Genomic DNA, 19,918 nt, shown 5'->3' with positions numbered 1-19,918 from the left:
AGAGGAAATATCGAACTAGTCAGGTGTATTCACAAACTAGTAGGCAATAATGCTGACAGAAATCAAGGATATCAAATATTTGCAGAAATGGTTTGTCATACTGCAGAGTCACGCAGGCTGAGGGTCAGTTGGGAGTGGCTACGACATAAAAGGGTCGGTGGGGGAAAGCCCCAGCTGTGCGTAAGCGCGTAAAACCCGTGCGTAACTGTAGATGTGGTGAGTGTGGAGTGAAGGGGCCCAGAGCAGCCCATTAGTCAGTTACTCAGAGCGGCTTCCTTCCTCTGCCCTAATATGAATTTAGGGGCTTATAAATGCGACATAAATAGTTCCCCGAAGAAAGTCCGCTCAAGAATTTAAACGGACCCAGCTGAGATTGAAACATGAATGTTGTAGTGGGGCTGTCTGTGTTGCTGTTGGTTTTCCTCCAGGAAAACGCCGAGGGAACAGAGCGGAATAGCGGCTACTGCATTGGGAATTCATGCTTCACCCTGTTCCGGGATCCGAGAACTTTCACATCAGCGGAGAGTCAGTGCGGAGTCCAGAACAGTCATCTGATGACAGTACGCACCTCTGTGGCCAACGATGTCCTCTCCGTCCTGCTCGGAAACTTCAGCGGGAGCTTTTGGATCGGTTTGCACCGCCTGAGCGGCTGCCCGGACTTGTCAGAGGAGCTCCGAGGCTTCCAGTGGGTAACCACAGACACGGAGAGCGACTTCACTTACTGGCTGCCGGGCTCTGACAGCAGCTGCTCCGCGGCTCGCTGCGTCTCTGTGAACAGAGAGGAGGACTTTAGATGGAGCCAGAAGCCGTGCGACCAGCCGGCAGCCGGCTTCCTCTGTGAGTACAGCTTCACTGAACCCTGCGCTATTCTGCCACCTGACCCGCGGGAGTCTGTGATCTACTGGACTCCCTATGGGTTCGAGGTGGAGGATATGCAGTCCTCCACTCTGCCGCCTGGAAGCATCGCCACCAGATTCCCATCCGAGACCAAATACATCTGCTCCGTCGAGCATTGGCTGCAAGCGCCTTGGAGCTGCAAGATAAAAGAAGGTGGGTGTGAGCACAAATGCACCATGGACCACAGCAACGACCCCATCTGCTACTGCCCGCCGGGCCAGACCGTGAACCTGGAGAACAGAGTCTCTTGTAAGGCGGGGGCAACAGATGACCCCTGCGCGGCGCTGCGCTGCCAGCAGACCTGCTACGCGGTCGGATCTGTCCATCGGTGCGGCTGCTCCAGCGGCCTGCAGCTGGACGCGGACGGTAGGTCCTGTGTGGACATCGACGAGTGCCTGGACAAGCGACAGTGTCCCGAGAAGAACTTCAGGTGCGTCAACACATTGCTCAGCTACAAGTGCGTCTGCGAGAAGGGCTACAAATTGATCCTCGGCGCGTGCGTGGACACGGACGAGTGCTCGCACGCGCCGTGCGAGCACTCGTGCACCAACACGCGTGGCAGCTACGTGTGCTCCTGTTATGAGGGATATAAGGTGGATGAAAAGGCACCAAATACATGCAAACTGCACTGCGGGAAGGAGGAGTGCCCCGCGTTGTGTGACCCCAACGACAGATTCCAGTGCTTCTGCCCGGACGGGTACGTGTTAGATGAGAGGGGAACCAGCACGTTCTGCATAGACATAGACGAGTGCCATAGCGAGTCTTTTAATTGCAATCAGCTGTGCCAAAACACATATGGCAGCTATGCGTGCTCCTGCTATACAGGATTCAAGCTAGTTGATCAGTTCAAGTGTGTAGAGGGTGACGACAAGGTCACTGACAGTTTTCCAATGACCTCCACTCCAACCAACCCCACATCACCCACCGCCCCGTACCCCGACCCGACCCGGCGGCCCTCTGGGGTGACAGCTGGGGGTCTGGTGGGGATCATAGTGTGTACGGTGTTCCTCGTCGTTCTGGCCGTCTTCGCGGCTCACTTGGGATTCAACCGCAGAGGGAAGAAGGAGAACGACGCAGGTGCGCTCAAAGGTGGAGAGGATGAGACCCACGGCTTACAGAGACTGAGCGACAGCCACACGGACCAAGTGGCGTAGAGACGTGTGAATATATGAGCCAAGGCTTCAGAACCAAATCTAAACACTCAGAGAAAATCCGTGTGGGAGAATGTAGGACAGCCATAGCCAACAGCATTAATAAGAAATAAACGGTGAAGAAACAACGGTTTACAAAATGAGTTTATGGGGATATTTACCCTTCAACCCACATACAACCTCTCTCATGTAATGAAGTGACAAAGTTTACTTTGATATTAAAATGTAATATGAATGAACAAGTACATGACATTAATGTCTTCTGTTTTTACATATGGCTCCCCTAACCAACCTGCCACTGGAGAAAGATTACCTGCGCCATCTAGTGGAAAATACATAAATTGCAAGGGTCTGTTACTCAAGCCTTCCATTCATTGTCCATATCCACTAATAGCAGAGTGGTGTTTGGGCGCCTTTTGGACAGATTTATTTTCCTCACTCTCATTAAAACCATGTATACGTTACTATTGACACAATCACACACTCTTACAAGACTAAAATTGCACATATATTCTACGGCGCCTATCTCCAGAGGTCATTGGGCCAGAGGTCGCCAGTCCCCCAGCAGCAGAGCGATAGGTAGGACAGCCACGAATTCACACTCACTGCTATTTAGAAAGACTACTTAACACAACTTATTGGACCGTGGGAGGAAGCCAGAGTACCCAGAGAGAACTTATGCACACTTTTAGTGTTAACTCTGTTCAACTGTGTAGTCCAGAACTAGTATTATTATTTTGTTATAATTGAACTTGACCACATCATTGCATAGTTATGAATAGAGAATCACAGGCTAAATCTTGTATTGTGTGATGAAAAGGTGAATTGCAAGGACCTATCGATAAAACTATCATCATAAAAATAACAAACTCAGCGAAATCATTGAAACAATTATATAATTCCTAATGCAAATAATCACAAAGCTGACAAAGTGAAAGAGAAAAAAGAGAGACAGAGCTCCGTTCCATAGAAATCCTTCTGATAATTTTTTGATTACATGTTTTGTTATATTTTTCTTTTCTTATCTAATGAGACTTTAATATGTATATATACATACAGGGGTTGGACAATGAAACTGAAACACCTGTCATTTTAGTGTGGGAGGTTTCATGGCTAAATTGGACCAGCCTGGTAGCCAGTCTTCATTGATTGCACATTGCACCAGTAAGAGCAGAGTGTGAAGGTTCAATTAGCAGGGTAAGAGCACAGTTTTGCTCAAAATATTGAAATGCACACAACATTATGGGTGACATACCAGAGTTCAAAAGAGGACAAATTGTTGGTGCACGTCTTGCTGGCGCATCTGTGACCAAGACAGCAAGTCTTTGTGATGTATCAAGAGCCACGGTATCCAGGGTAATGTCAGCATACCACCAAGAAGGACGAACCACATCCAACAGGATTAACTGTGGACGCAAGAGGAAGCTGTCTGAATGGATGTTCGGGTGCTAACCCGGATTGTATCCAAAAAACATAAAACCACGGCTGCCCAAATCACGGCAGAATTAAATGTGCACCTCAACTCTCCTGTTTCCACCAGAACTGTCCATCGGGAGCTCCACAGGGTCAATATACACGGCTGGGCTGCTATAGCCAAACCTTTGGTCACTCATGCCAATGCCAAACGTCAGTTTCAATGGTGCAAGGAGCGCAAATCTTGGGCTGTGGACAATGTGAAACATGTATTGTTCTCTGATGTGTCCACCATTACTGTTTTCCCCACATCCAGGAGAGTTACAGTGTGGAGAAGCCCCAAAGAAGCGTACCACCCAGACTGTTGCATGACCAGAGTGAAGCATGGGGGTGGATCAGTGATGGTTTGGGCTGCCATATCATGGCATTCCCTTGGCCCAATACTTGTGCTAGATGGGCGCGTCACTGCCAAGGACTACCGAACCATTCTTGAGGACCATGTGCATCCAATGGTTCAAACATTGTATCCTGAAGGCGGTGCCGTGTATCAGGATGACAATGCACCAATACACACAGCAAGAATGGTGAAAGATTGGTTTGATGAACATGAAAGTGAAGTTGAACATCTCCCATGGCCTGCACAGTCACCAGATCTAAATATTATTGAGCCACTTTGGGGTGTTTTGGAGGAGCGAGTCAAGAAACGTTTTCCTCCACCAGTATCACGTAGTGACCTGGCCACTATCCTGCAAGAAGAATGGCTTAAAATCCCTCTGACCACTGTGCAGGACTTGTATATGTCATTCCCAAGGATGTTTAAGAGGGTTGAGGTCAGGACTCAATCAAGGTTCTCTACAACAAACCTTTAACACCTCGACAGACAGACAGACAGAGAGAGAGAGAGATAGATAGATAGATAGATAGATAGATAGATAGATAGATAGATAGATAGATAGATAGATAGATAGATAGATAGATAGATAGATAGATAGATAGATAGATAGATAGATAGATAGATAGATAGATAGATAGATAGATAGATAGATAGATAGATAGATAGATAGATAGATAGATAGATAGATAGATAGATAGATAGATAGATAGATAGATAGATAGATAGATAGATAGATAAAATAAAATAATTATTGAAACGTTCATTTATTTCAGTAAGTGAATGAAATTCATCCATGTTATTTCAGTAACATACATTTTGTAATATAGAATACTATAGCTTTAGGGCTTAATGAAAAATGTGTTAAATACCTGCTTAAATGCTATTTTCAAAAGGTACTTTTATTATAACATATTATTATAATTATTTGACCTTATTGAATATGACATATATATATGACAGAGGTTAAACGATCCAGTAATAATCAGTAATGGACTGATTGCCTGATATTGTAACCCCTTTGTGTGCTCTCTGTTGTAACGGAACAGAAGACTATGCATATAGAACCATCCTTAGTGTGTTGCGGTGCCTGCATGCGGAGGAGGCTCCGGGAGCGGTGAGGAAGTGGGTTCAGACAAAAGGGAAAGCTCCAAGAACAAGACATGTCCACAAACCAAAAGGAGGAAGGAGAAACTTCTTTGGTCACGTAGGAAATTGCGAATTATGTGTTTTGAAAGAAAAGCAGAAAATATGTCTTTCTAAACACAGAGAGAGGCAGAACATGTCTGGGAAACGAGGCGTTTTATCGAAGCAGTAAGGAATGTCCATAACCGTCTCATTCAGCAGCAGAGGTAAGATATTTCTGTGTCCTATTCTGGGTTCTTATACAGACAACACCGTCACTTCTTTAACGTGTTTAAAGCCAGCGAAGTCTGTTGTTTACTGTCTGATTCAGGAAAACCCGAATTGCGCAACAAGACGTCAAATCTGCCATGAAGCTAGACCTGAACGAAACTACACGGATGGTAGAGTAGGTTGAAGGTTGGGATCCGAGCATGCGTTGGTGACTTAACATTGTCCTCAGAAACCAGGAATGAGAAACAACGAAAATAAGTTTAGTTTAACTTCCGTTTTAAAACTCGGAATATTTAACTTAAATACGGACCGTTTCTCCTTTTAATGTAACAACTGATGAAAATTAAAATTAAAAATAAATAAATAAACGGTCAACGTCCCATATTCTGACACATTTCACACGTCACCTGCTTCACCCCGTGACGTCAGGGTCCATAAATAATGGTTAGTGCTCACATACCATCAAAGAAAAAAAAAAAAAATCACATAAACATTTTATCCTCGTGTAAACTTTCTTGTTTCTGGTTCATCTTTATGTGTTTTTTGGTGGAAAAAAAAAAAAGCATAATAACACTATTGAGGCAGAAAGGAGCAACAGCACCTCCTCCAGTCACAGATTCAGAAGCCAGTCTTAAGAGTAGGAAAACAATGCAACACATTTTTGTCTCTGATTTTGATTTAATTATTGTAAACAGAAAAAAAGTCGAACCAAATCATTTTAATTCTACTCCTCCGTTACTGACCCCATGAAAGCATGTAGTTGTTTTGGTAATTAGGAGAAGAAGAAAAAACAAAAAACGAGCAACTGATTGATTTTTGGTTTGAAATGCAAAATGTTAAATTCAAATTCGATTCGTTTTCCACTTCGTGGCTGAAAAGCGGATGAGGAAAATTTGTTTTCATAAGGTTACACCTTATGTCTGTCAGCTCATTTCTTTGTTAAAAACTGGTGGATTTGTGGCAAGAGCCAAAAGTGCCAGTCTCATTTCTTGATGACTTTTTTAAAACGTTGAAAAGTAAAACTGCTGTTTGAGTATAATGTATCCTAAAATAATAATAAATCATTTATAGATTTATTTCTCTCTAATTTCTTGTGCTACAGTCCATCATGGCTCATGAAATAATTCCTAATATTTGATTAATTAAGCTATACAGTAATTCTGCCGCAGACCAATCACCTCACAGCCCACTGACTCTGAGGACTAACACTGAACGAAGTAGATGAAATTCAATTAATTAATCGTTTTCACACTGAGAACTGAAATTATGTTTTCAGAATTTATAAAAAGGGGTATAGGCTCTATACCCTCTACAGGGTGCTTGAGGGTTCATGGGAGTTTGCCCAACCGGTCCACATATGTTTTGTGGACCTGGAGAAAGCATTCAACTGTGTCCCTCGTGATGCCCTGTGGGGGTGCTCCAGGAATCGGGGGCCCTTCATTAGGGGCCATCCGGTCTCTGTACAAGCGGAGCAGGAGTTTGGTTCGCATTGCCGGCACTAAGTCGGACCTGTTCCCGGTGCATGTTGGACTCCGGCAGGGCTGCCCTTTGTCACCGGTCCTGTTCATAAATTTATGGACAGGATTTCTAGACGTAGCCAAGGGCCGGAGGGGGTCTGGTTTGGGGACCAGAGGATTTTGTCTCTTCTTTTTGCAGATGACGTGGTCCTGCTGGCCCCGGAGTAGAGCCACTGCTCCTCCACATCGAGAGGAGCCAGTTGAGGTGGCTTGGGCATCTATACCGGATGCCTCCTGGACGCCTTCCTCGGGAGGTGTTCCAGGCACGTCCCACCGGGAGGAGGCCCAGGGGACGGCCCAGGACACGCTGGAGGGACTATGTCTCTCGGCTGGCCTGGGAACGCCTTGGGCTCCCCCCGGAGGAGCTGGAGGAGGTGTCTGGGGAGAGGGACGTCTGGGCGTCTCCGCTGAGTCTGCTGCCCCCGCGAACCGGTCCCGGATAAGCGGAAGACGACGAGTACGAGACGAATTTATAAAAAGTTTAAATAATTACAATCACCGATTGATTGATTGATTGATTACATGTTTTTAAGTACTGAAATATAATGAATTGTGGCACTTTTTGCTGTCTACAGGATGCATCTCCAGGAACTGCCCTTTTATCAGACAATATGAAAACTACGCAGGTTATAATTGAAGAGCAAATGCAATTTAGGACGGCTGGACTCTTGGAGCTGTAAATCCAAACCATTTATAATTTTTCCAACACAGCTGCGGCTCCAATAATCTTTACTGTATGACACATTTCCATTCTCATATCAGCTCAGGGCAAACAAATCAAGTATTGCATAGAGGTCTTCATAAACAGTGCAGTAATACCAGGGACACAGAGGCCGCCTGGGTGAACCATGAACCTGCCAGAGTAAACACTGGGACTGTTTGTCATTCGTAGGTCGAGAACAGTATGTGGCTGCTGGTCCTTCAGCTGGTCTGCACTGGCTTCCATCTACAGGTGGGTGTCTGACATTGATCTCAACTCATACATTTCTACAGATTAAGTATACAGAGAGTACAGTTATTTTAATCAGTTTGACTTTAACCAACCTTTACCTGATTCTGGTTGCAAATATCCATCTTTCTAAGTGCACCAGGTTTCAAAAGTAGAATTCTTAGTGCTGAAAAATTACAGAAATAATCGCTAACAGTCTAAGTTTACTGAAACATCAGGAAAGGAAAACCGAAAGCTGTGCTGCTATTAACATTACTATGAGACATCTAAACAGCTGATTTTCTGTGTGATCAGCTGATAAAGGATGCAGCTGATCTACCTGCATGTCATTCAGAGCGCTCACATTGTGTCCTTTTTCTTCTCTTTCAGCCTTCAGGCATGGTTTATAATTTGTAAATAGTAAAATTATATTTCAGTTTGACCCGCTTGGCCATTGTGGTCCTTAATATTATTGTTGTTGCTCTTGAGTTTTAACTTTTCCTTGTACTACCTCAGTGAAAACCTTCTTATTTCTCCTGGTCCCATGGCCAATCAGTGAACAGCAGTCTGTTCACGTCACACGTAGTCCCTTCTCAGCCCTGGTGAGCAGGGACCAAAAACACAGTAATGGAAAAAAACCAGGAATGGAAAGGCTCACAAAGCGGACCAAGTGGAGTAGAACCGGGATAAATCAAGCCAGTGGAAATGGGGCAGTATTTGCTGCAGATTTCTAAGGACTATATAGCATCTCATACTCAATCAATGGCCAGGGAAAACTAAAGAGACTTTAAAAGACATTTAAACGATTCTACACTCTGATCTGTGCGGACATGCAGAGGTGAAATGTTCCACAGTCTTGGGACCGCCACAGCAAATGCTTGATCACCTCTACGTTTTACGTTGATCTAGGAACATCAAGGTGAAACTGGCTGGTTGACTGGAGTGCCCTCAAATCAATGTGATGACAGACAGGAAGTCAATGATGATATTTTATGACTGGAGTTATGAATTCATGCTTCTTTGTACAGTTCAAAAGATGGGTTGCTGCGTTCTGAACAATTTATAAATGCTGCAGGGATGATAGATCTAGCACAACGTATAAATAGTTACAATAGTCCAGACGGAGAGGTGATAAAAGCATGAATGAGCTTCTTGAGATTCTTTAAAAAGAGATAAGGCTTCGCTTCAGCAATGAGTCGTAAAAGATTGACTCATCTATTTCTATAACTAAAGAAAATTGTCCTGAATAAAACCCTAATTCTTCCCTGCAGAATAACTGCTGGTATTTGGGTGGGGGTGGGATTAGATTTTCCTAACCAGGAGACCTCAGTCTTTTTCCATTAAGGTTAAGAAAATTTAACCTCATTAACGCATTACTGCAGCTTAATTTAACTGGCATATCAGCCTGAATGTCATCTCCAAAATAATGATAAGGTATGCTCCTAAAGATAGACCCAAGCAGCAACATGAACAAAACAGCAATGGTCCCAAACTGGACCCCTGGGGAACACCAAAATGGACTGCTGAAGAAGACCATAGAGCCTAGACTAACAGAGAAGCTCCCAGCTGTTCTGTAAGACTTGAACCAAGTCAGAGCTGCACCATCATGTCCCAGCTGGGATAAAAGAAAGCTGTGGTCCATTTTATCAAAGGCAGCTGATAAGTCTAAAAGCATGAAAACAACAGAATTGTCTGAGTCTACAATTAAAAGAATGACATTAAACTCTTAAAAGTGCTGTCTCTGTGCTGTGGTGTGATCTAAAACTTGACTGACTCACAAATGGGTCATAGGTTTCTAAAAACATTTGTTGATTAAAAGTTGAGTTGATTAAAAATGTTGTAAACTAATAATTTCAAAAATATAAATTAATGATTGTTCATTTTTTTTATCAATTTACAATATGCAAAGTGAGCGGATAAAAGAATATTTTAAATATTGATCTCATCATGTGCCTTCAAAAAATGTTGCAGCGGTATTGAAAATGGCATCGAGTATCAAGTATTTTTCTTTCTGCCAGTCTGTCGGTATTTAGTTTGAAATGTTAGTATTGTGACAACCCTGCACATATGCAAAATATACCAAACACCCACACACACAGAAACACACATACTCAAACACATGTACGGACACTTAAACTGAAATCTTAACAAAAAGCTAACATAACAACAAACAAGCATCTTATGCTCCTTTACAGTAATGGACTTGGTAGTATGTTCACATATTATGTACATTTCCTTTTTTTCAAATGTTGTATTTCATTCATCATAATCAGACAGAAAATGAGACAAACTTACTGTAAAAATTGTTTAAGTTCTGTTAGAAAAGCTGATAATGAAGCTGGTTATCAGAATAACGTTTAATGTTTAATTATACATATCAGAGTGGCAAAGCGAAAAATATGACATATAATATGTTATTGTGTAGTTATACAGAAGATTCTTTTAACTCTTTTAAGGTCTTCTTCAGTTTTGTTAAAAAAATCAAATCTGTCTTTAACCTAATGGCCCTTTTCCATTAGTTAATACTCAGCACGTTTCGGCACAGCTCTACTCGCTTTTCAGGCTTTTCCATCAGCCTGAAAAGTTACATGGAACTATTACAATTACTATTTTTAGTACCTGGTTGGATGCAGTTCCAACCATGCTGGGTCATGCTAAAATGTGAGGTCAGGAGACTGTTGATCACTGATTGGGTAGGGGCCGGTGTCACTAGTTACAACATACATATTATCACTAACTAATAACTTTAATTGTTAAGTAGTATGCTGGGCTTATTGTGTATATGATCACTTTGGCAAGCTAGCATTAGGTAGCGATAACTTACCTTCAACTGTCCTCTAGTTTGGGCTGAAGGGCGCTCTACTATGTAAAGTAGAGGTGACCGGACCCCAGGCAAGTCGAGTTGGTACTCATGGAAAAGGACCGTTATGAGAGGTCTGAAAAACTTAAATACACAGCTACTTAGTCTTGAATTCTCTAAATGAATCCATCATTTTTCCTTGCAGCCAACAACATGTCACCCAATATGCCAGATGTCGGGACAAAAAGCCGACTGCGCTTCCCGCAACCTCCGCTGGGTCCCAATTCTGCCTCCCAACATCACTCACTTATATTTGGATAGAAACTCCATTCATGAGATCAACAGGAATTCTCTCAGAGACTTGGAGGAACTCCAGGAATTAGACCTGGGAAGCCAACACGTAGTCCTCACCATCAGGAACGACTCTTTCCTCAGGCAGAGAAAGTTGACCATACTGGTTCTCGGAAGTAATATCAACCTCAAGCTGGAGCCGCGGGCGTTTGACGGGCTGGTTGGTTTAATAGACCTCTGGCTGGATTACTGCAATTTGAATGACTCCATACTGACGGAAAACTATCTAGAGCCCCTTCTGTCGTTGGAAAGCCTCAACCTCTTCGGGAACAAGATAGTGAGAATCCAGCCTGGTCTGTTCTTTTTGAATCTCACAAGGTTGTCAGTGTTAATTCTTAAACTGAACTACCTAGAGAAAATATGTGAGGGGGACTTTGTTGGCTTCAGAGGGAAATCATTTCAGTTCCTGGACTTGGGGTCCAACAGCTTCTTCGGATCTGATGTTGACTGGGCGAGATGTGGAAACCCTTTCAAAGGGATGTCCTTCAATGGGCTTGATATCTCAGGAAGTGGAATGAATTTGGAGAATTTAAAACAGTTTTTCAGAGCAATCAGAGGGACTCCAATTGCTTATCTTAAATGTTCTGGAAGTCTTGGAAAAGGCTTTTCCCATAAAAACATAGATGATCCAGATAAAGACACATTTCAAGGCCTTGAGGACAGTTCAGTTGCTAATGTAGATCTATCAGGGAACTGGATTTTTGCCTTAAAGACTGGAGTCTTTAGGAGTCTGAAAGATGCGAAGGTTTTGGATATTTCCCGGAATAAACTAAATCAGATTGAGGAAAACGCCTTCATTGGTCTACAGAGGAATTTACTAAGACTCAACCTGTCATTCAATCTGTTGGGAGAAATACACTCCAACACATTCAACAGTCTGACAGAACTTCTTATTTTGGACTTGTCCAGCAACCACATTGGTGTACTGGGATACAAGGCCTTCAGTGGTCTTTCCCAGTTACATCACTTATATCTGACAGGAAACTCTTTGCGACAGCTTGGCTCTCCCGCTTTTCTGCCAAACTTAAATTTCCTCCTTCTTAGAGACAATAAGTTAAATTCCCTCAGCAGCATTTTTACCTTGTGGAACAACAGTGTCTTTTTAGATATTTCAGGAAACAGATTTACAAACTTGGAAGATGTTTATGTTGTTTTAACTCATTTCAAGCGTCTGCTGTACTTTCTTTATGGGGACAACCCCATTTTGTGGTGCACAATAAATACGGGTGTGTTCATGCCCCTTGATAATAGTTTGGCAGTGTTGGACCTTCATGGCTGTTCCCTGCAGATGGCTTGGGTGCAGGGGAAGTGCCTCAATATTTTTGATCATTTACAGAATCTGCTTGGTTTAAATATCAGCCTCAACTCCCTGATGGCCCTCCCTCAGGGGATCTTCAGAGGTCTCACCTCGATTCATGAAATAGATCTTTCATCCAATGCCCTGACCTATCTGGAGCGCGGTGTTTTACCAGCCAGCCTGAAACGGCTCGACCTCTCAAACAACTTCCTAGTATCTCCCGATCCGATGACTTTCCACTCGCTCAACGTCCTTGACCTGTCAGAAAATCGGTTCCACTGTGATTGCACTCTAGAGGGCTTCCTGAAGTGGCTCGACACCACCAATGTGACCTTCCTGAGCCCAGCTCAGGAGTACAGATGTGAGTTTCCACCTTCTACCCACAACCTTCCCCTGCTAGAGTTTTCCACCATCATGGAGCCATGTGAGGATGAGGAAAAAGCTGTTCAGGCTCTTCAGTTGGCTCTTTTCGTCTCCTCTGCCATCTTCGTCTTCAGCCTTGTATTCGGTGGGATTATGTACGCCCGCCTCCGAGGGCAAATATTCATCTTCTACAAAAAGATAGTCAACAGTGTTCTAGAGGGCCCCAAACCACCAGCCCACGAAAACGACTGGCAGTACGATGCCTTCCTGTGCTTCAGCAACAGTGACTACAGGTGGGTTGAGGTTGCCTTGCTGAAGAAGCTGGATAACCAGTTTTCAGAAGAGAACCTGTTCCACTGTTGCTTCGAAGCCAGAGACTTCCTGCCTGGGGAGGATCACCTGTCAAACATCAGGGATGCCATCTGGGGCAGCAGGAAGACTTTGTGCGTTGTCTCCAAGGAGTTCCTTAAAGGTGCGGTTTTATGTACACTGAGATTTGGGGCAAAGTGGGGTACCTTTCTTTCCTAATCACAACAAATATCAATCCTGTCAAACCGTTTTTAGCAGTTAGTTAGCTTTGAATAAGAAAAGAAGTCTGGTCAAGTTCTAGCTAAGATAGACTCCAGATATTCATATTGCAAACAGCAATCTCTGAAGCTCTATGTTTTGAAAGTGCCTGTGACATCGAACTTTATCATAAATCCAATTACATTTATGGAAAGAAAAGATTGATAAAATATTTTAAAAAGTAAATTCCTGCTGCTGAAATGGAACAGTTGTTGAGATATATGGTCATAAATTTCACTACAAAGGCCCTTCCAGACTACTCCTTTGCGCTCTTTTTTATGACATCACAGGGGAACCCTACAGGTAAAGTGACAGCTGCTATAATGGTAGCAACACAGACAACAGCGAAGAATCTGATGTTTCTTTAGATATATTTCAGTCACTCTCACAGAGAGACGCAGCAGTCAGGAGAAGAAAGTCAGCTGTCATCAGATGGCAGAGCGCAAGTTTTGGGCAGCTCCTTATATGTTGGAGCTGCTAGCAGAGCCAACAGCACCACCTGGCAGTGAAACAACCCCAGGCGAAGTGAGCTGCATGGAGCAGTAGCAGCAGACACAAGGGATGTTCTAAGATCTGAACACATTACCTTTATATAAAAATCTTTAGAGAAACATTTATTTAAATATATTGTATGTGGGTGTAATTTCTCTTACTTTATTAATAATTATTTCAGATTATTATTAATATTATCAAAAAATAAAATAAGAATTTTGGATTTTTAATTATTAACAATAACTATCAAACTATCACAATAAATATCAAAATATTTTCCCTGCTCTGCACTGCCTGGCTAAAGCATCAGCTTCAACATTTTCCTTAATTGTCAAGATATCCCAACCTCTGATATCATTTCTCTTGTGAATTCAGAGGTTTCTTCTTCAAAGCAGTTTGCCCAAAAGTTCTGCGATCACAACTACAGGTCCTTCTCAAAATATTAGCATATTGTGATAAAGTTCATTATTTTCCATAATGTCATGATGGAAATTTAACATTCATATATTTTAGATTCATTGCACACTAACTGAAATATTTCAGGTCTTTTATTGTCTTAATACGGATGATTTTGGCATACAGCTCATGAAAACCCAAAATTCCTATCTCACAAAATTAGCATATTTCATCCGACCAATAAAAGAAAAGTGTTTTTAATACAAAAAACGTCAACCTTCAAATAATCATGTACAGTTATGCACTCAATACTTGGTCGGGAATCCTTTTGCAGAAATGACTGCTTCAATGTGGCGTGGCATGGAGGCAATCAACCTGTGGCACTGCTGAGGTCTTATGGAGGCCCAGGATGCTTCGATAGCGGCCTTTAGCTCATCCAGAGTGTTGGGTCTTGAGTCTCTCAACGTTCTCTTCACAATATCCCACAGATTCTCTATGGGGTTCAGGTCAGGAGAGTTGGCAGGCCAATTGAGCACAGTGATACCATGGTCAGTAAACCATTTACCAGTGGTTTTGGCACTGTGAGCAGGTGCCAGGTCGTGCTGAAAAATGAAATCTTCATCTCCATAAAGCTTTTCAGCAGATGGAAGCATGAAGTGCTCCAAAATCTCCTGATAGCTAGCTGCATTGACCCTGCCCTTGATAAAACACAGTGGACCAACACCAGCAGCTGACACGGCACCCCAGACCGTCACTGACTGTGGGTACTTGACACTGGACTTCTGGCATTTTGGCATTTCCTTCTCCCCAGTCTTCCTCCAGACTCTGGCACTTTGATTTCCGAATGACATACAGAATTTGCTTTCATCCGAAAAAAGTACTTTGGACCACTGCTTCTCTGTAGCCCAGGTCAGGCGCTTCTGCCGCTGTTTCTGGTTAAAAAGTGGCTTGACCTGGGGAATGTGGCACCTGTAGCCCATTTCCTGCACACGCCTGTGCACGGTGGCTCTGGATGTTTCTACTCCAGACTCAGTCCACTGCTTCCGCAGGTCCCCCAAGGTCTGGAATCGGCCCTTCTCCACAATCTTCCTCAGGGTCCGGTCACCTCTTCTCGTTGTGCAGCGTTTTCTGCCACACTTTTTCCTTCCCACAGACTTCCCACTGAGGTGCCTTGATACAGCACTCTGGGAACAGCCTATTCGTTCAGAAATTTCTTTCTGTGTCTTACCCTCTTTCTTGAGGGTGTCAATAGTGGCCTTCTGGACAGCAGTCAGGTCGGCAGTCTTACCCATGATTGGGGTTTTGAGTGATGAACCAGGCTGGGAGTTTTAAAGGCCTCAGGAATCTTTTGCAGGTGTTTAGAGTTAACTCGTTGATTCAGATGATTAGGTTCATAGCTCGTTTAGAGACCCTTTTAATGATATGCTAATTTTGTGAGATAGGAATTTTGGGTTTTCATGAGCTGTATGCCAAAATCATCCGTATTAAGACAATAAAAGACCTGAAATATTTCAGTTAGTGTGCAATGAATCTAAAATATATGAATGTTAAATTTTCATCATGACATTATGGAAAATAATTAACTTTATCACAATATGCTAATATTTTGAGAAGGACCTGTAGCTGTGCTTGGAGGGACCAGCCTATCTGTCCCTCCTCAGTTTTCCGGCTCTGATCCAGGCCGCTCTGATCCTCTTCACTTCAGAAAAGTAGTGCAGACTAACAGCTGCTGTTGTCGTATTGCTGCCACCACCAGAAATGCACCGTTTCACCATTTTAACGCTGTTTTTAACGCAACTTGGCTTTTACCTGAACAGTTTATTTTTGACGCTCACACAATGAACGACTGGAGACTTCCCCTTTGATGTAATTTGTGGGCAACTTTGGACTTGCAAAATTTACCAACTGAATATGCTTGTTTTGTGTCACAATTGTCTTTTATCCCAACTTTAATCCTAATCAGCCTAGTTTGTTTGGGTAAAAGGTTATAGGGTTTGCCATTTCCCCACTTCAGGCCAACGAAGCAGGTTGCTCACCTAATGTAAGCTCACAGAAATCCAGTTGGCAAAATCCCAAATAAAAAAACATCTAACAGTAATTTTCTTTGTGCTAACATTAAAAGCTTGAATCCAAAGAGTCACATCTAAGAAATATTTCAGTGATTGGGACCTTTATTCTATTTCAAAAAGTGTAAAACCAAGAGATTTCTTGTTTGTCCTTTCAAGAAACAAGATCCCCTACAGCAGTCTCGTCTCTCAGACAATAGCATGTTAGCTACCTCAGTTGAGCTGTTGTTTCGCTGCTGTCTTTGTTTCTGTTACTAATGAACACTAAAGAAGAGGTTTTTGCCACTTTGCAGATGGTTGGTGCTTGGAGGCATTCACTTTAGCCCAGGGCCGCATGCTGGAGGAGCTAACCAACGTCTTGGTTATGTTGGTGGTGGGGCAGGTGTCCATATGGTTCTGACACTAGTTCTGTTGAATTAGGTTAATTCAAACTATTTGTTCACAACATACATGTATCTCCATAAATTACAATGTTGTTAAAAAGTTTAATTCATAAAGTCATATTATGTAGAAGTGATGCACACAGAGTGATACAGTATATTTCAAGCATTTATTTCTGTTAATATTGATAATTCTGGCTTATGGCTAAATACATACAACCAAAACAAAAATATTTTAATACAGAAATGTGGACTGAAACTGAAACGTATTTGTATGTATATTTACCATACAGTATGAGCATTCGTACTTGTAGTTTGTCAGGCCTCGTTTTACATGAATTACTGAATTAATGCGGTGTGGGATGGAGGTGATCAGCCTGTGGTTCAGCTGAGGTGTAATGGAAGCCCAGGTTGCTGTGATAGTGACCTACAGGTTATCTGCATTGTTGGGTCTGGTGTCACTTATCTTCTACTTGACAATCCTCCATAGATTCTCTGTAGGGTTTAGGTCAGATCAGTTTGCTCGCCAATCAAACACAGTCACATCATGGTCATTGAACCAGCTTCTGGGACCCCTGGCAGTGTTGGCAAGTGCCAAGTCCTGCTGGAAAATGAAATCAGCATTTCCATAAAGCTTGCCAGCAAAAGAAAGAGTGAAGTACTCTAAATTTTCTTGGTAGGCAGCTGCATTGACTGTGGACATCAGAAAACAACACCAACAGATGACATGGCAACCCAAATCATCAATGACTGTGAAATCTTCCAACTGGACCTCAAACAAAGTGGATTCTGAGCCTCTCCACTCTTCATCCCCACTCTGGGACTTTGATTTCTAAATAAAATACAAACTTTACTTTCATCTGAGAAAAGAGGACTTTGGATCCCTGAGCAACAGTCCAGTTCTTTTTCTCCTTCCCTCAGAGAAGATGTTTCTGACATTGTCTCTGATTAAGGAGTGACTTAACATTTTTCTACCACACACTTTCCTTCCACACAATTTTCTAACAATATGCTTGGATACAGCACTCTGAACAACCATCTTCTTTAGCGATGAAGATGGAGCCTTGTGGAGGGTGTCAGTGAGTGTCAGTTGGACAAGTGTGAAATCAGCAGTTTTCCCTATAACTGTAGGCTATAACATGGGCATTACATTGCTGTATCAGAAATCTATTTAATGGTCTTATGAAACTTAAACATTTTCAAGGAAGCTGGATTTTGTGCTTTCTTTAGCTGTGAGCCATAACCAGCTAAATTAACAGACATAAATGCTTGAAATATATCACTCTGTGTAATGACTAATTTATAAGGAAGTTTTACATTATTGAAATTGAAAAACACTTAGATGATATTCCATTTTTACTGAGCCGCACCTGTATCTCCTGTTGTGAGGTTTCTGAGTGGGAACGCTGCTATCTGACTGATCATCTGCTTATTACATACCCAAAGGTTGCTCATTACCAGCTGATGAAGTGCAATGCAGTCAGAGCTTTTGTCCAGAGGAGAGAGTACCTCACCTGGCCCGAGGACCCTCAGGACCTGCAGTGGTTCTATGAACGGCTTGTCTCGCTGATTCTTAGAGACACCAAGGTGAAGAAGTTTCCTGTGGAAAACCCTAAGCCTGTGAAGCCTGAACGTCGACCTCCTGCTGAGGAGGAGGTTCCGCTTGAGAACATCAAAGCCGTTGCTAACTGAACTGAACTCAGTCTTCACGGTGAAGAAAAGCCCAATAATGTGAACGTAGGTTGTTGGTTTGATCACATTGAGGGAGATAGCAACCTTTGCCAACTTAAACACCCTTTACTTAATTGATCATACCTTCAAATAAAGCTGAAGAACACAGCAAGGCTTGAGCTCTACATATGAAGACCTTTACGTACATTAATTTAGCTTCCTTTTGCCTTTTATCCAACAGCCTTTCTAAGCCAATGAAGCCCAACTCTACTCACTGTGCATCGGTTATAATCATTATTACATAACTGTGAACGTTTGAATGTGATACTGTGACCAGTGCGATGCACAATGCTTACTGTGTACTGTGAACACAATGTTTTAACATGGTGGTGGGTATATCATGGTAAAGGGTTGTCTGTAGTGCCAAGCAGCCCATTCCCAGTAATCAACTATAGAACCTGTTACATGTATAATTGCTGAAAGACATTTGTTCTACCCTTTAAAATCAGCACTCTGTATACCAGTGAAATGTAAATAGAATCAGAATCAGAAAAGCTTTATTGCCGAGTACGTTTTTGGACATACAAGGAATTTGTTTTGATATTTGTAGATTTCTGTGAATCAATCACGTTTTTTGTGAGTAAAGGTTAGTTTTGTTTGATTTGACAGGTTTTTTTTTTTTGGAAAACATTGAAAAATGAATGGTAAGATGATGACCAATGTGCTGAATTAAGATGACAATCTGCTGAACAGATGAAGGTGCTGCATTCAGGCTGCAGTAGAAAATGGAAATTTCTCTAAATTGGAATTTAGATAAAAGCAGGCAGAACATGGACAACTGGGGGCCTATGTGTTTTGGGAGGAAGGAAACTGTTCTTTTTCACTAGATTTGGTGCATTGCTGTTATATATAGATATATATATATAGAGAGAGAGATATTTTGTCAGATGTTTTCATTGTGTACCAAAGTTACATTATAAGCATCTTTAGTGAGAAATACATAAAGTTTTTGGAAAGCATAAATATTCACAGGATGGACCTTTCTTTTTACAAATCTCTACAATTCCCCTTGGCATCAGCTTCTGGGCCAAAATGTTGTCATAATTTGATTTTGATTAGCCACAGGTTCGCTGCCGGATTAAAATCTGGATGATTTTCTGACCATGAAGTCAGAGTTTCAACGGGTTGATCCCAGAGTCACTTAGTTATTTTGTTTCGGGTTTTTTAATCTGGTTCTCTGTTGTGATCGACAATGTATCGACAAAAAAAAATGATTTACATTTAATTAAACGTGTCTATAAATTCTTGAATTAAACCGTTACATCTGAAATTCAATGTTTAAAATAAAATTAATTTCATTTTAAAATCCAATAATTATTATAGCATTTAATGAATTTTTTGATAGCTCATGTCACTGTGTCACCAGTTTAGACCAACTCTAATGACTACAACAGCATTAGCCCCGCCCACTGACTTTGTTTGGAAAGGCTGATGTTCTGCAGCAGGTGAACATGAAATGAATATTAAAATGATAGGATATACTAAAGTATTTATGTGTTTGTTTCTAAGTAATTAAAACATGATTAAGTAAAAATAATTTGTTTTTATAAAATTGTGGCCCATTTGGACCTTAATCCACATTCTTTGGTAATACTGAGCTAACCATTAGACCACTTTGTGACAGGACAGAAACTCAGCGCAAATGAGGTTTTTCTGATTTCCTTTTTAGTAACCTACTTCTTTGTAGTGCGTTATGACGCAATGCAAACTGCCACTATAAAACCTGAAGCAGTAAAGGTAAAAAGTGCAGTTCATGGAGATTTTCTTCAGTATTTTAGCCACTAGATGGCGCTAGCTGCATCTTGAATCATTTCTTGTGGAA

General features: G+C 42.1%; 2 protein-coding genes across 3 annotated transcripts; both read left to right on the top strand.

Annotated features, from left to right (window-relative positions):
- The first annotated feature begins 145 nt into the window (after positions 1–145).
- LOC124882230 (thrombomodulin-like) lies at positions 146–2,293 on the top strand. Its single transcript, XM_047388483.1, has one exon. It carries the CDS (start codon positions 381–383, stop codon positions 2,049–2,051), a length of 1,671 nt encoding a protein of 556 aa, XP_047244439.1. The 5' UTR covers positions 146–380; the 3' UTR covers positions 2,052–2,293.
- Positions 2,294–4,940: 2,647 nt separating this feature from the next.
- Positions 4,941–19,585, top strand: LOC124882491 (toll-like receptor 5). 2 transcript variants are annotated; one of them, XM_047388915.1, is made up of 5 exons: positions 4,941–5,204; positions 7,618–7,677; positions 10,659–12,936; positions 16,279–16,367; positions 17,812–19,585. In XM_047388915.1, exons 2-5 carry the CDS (start codon positions 7,630–7,632, stop codon positions 18,055–18,057), a joined length of 2,661 nt encoding a protein of 886 aa, XP_047244871.1. In that variant the 5' UTR covers positions 4,941–5,204; positions 7,618–7,629; the 3' UTR covers positions 18,058–19,585. The 2 variants fall into 2 exon arrangements, with proteins under 2 accessions (XP_047244871.1, XP_047244872.1); XM_047388916.1 differs by lacking the exon at positions 4,941–5,204 and adding an exon at positions 5,236–5,383.
- The last annotated feature ends 333 nt before the right edge of the window (positions 19,586–19,918 follow it).

This window comes from Girardinichthys multiradiatus, chromosome 15 (genome assembly GCF_021462225.1).
Source record: "Girardinichthys multiradiatus isolate DD_20200921_A chromosome 15, DD_fGirMul_XY1, whole genome shotgun sequence".
NCBI lineage: Eukaryota > Metazoa > Chordata > Actinopteri > Cyprinodontiformes > Goodeidae > Girardinichthys > Girardinichthys multiradiatus.
Note: the sequence above shows the minus strand (reverse complement) of the source record. Positions and strands in the feature narration are given on the sequence as shown.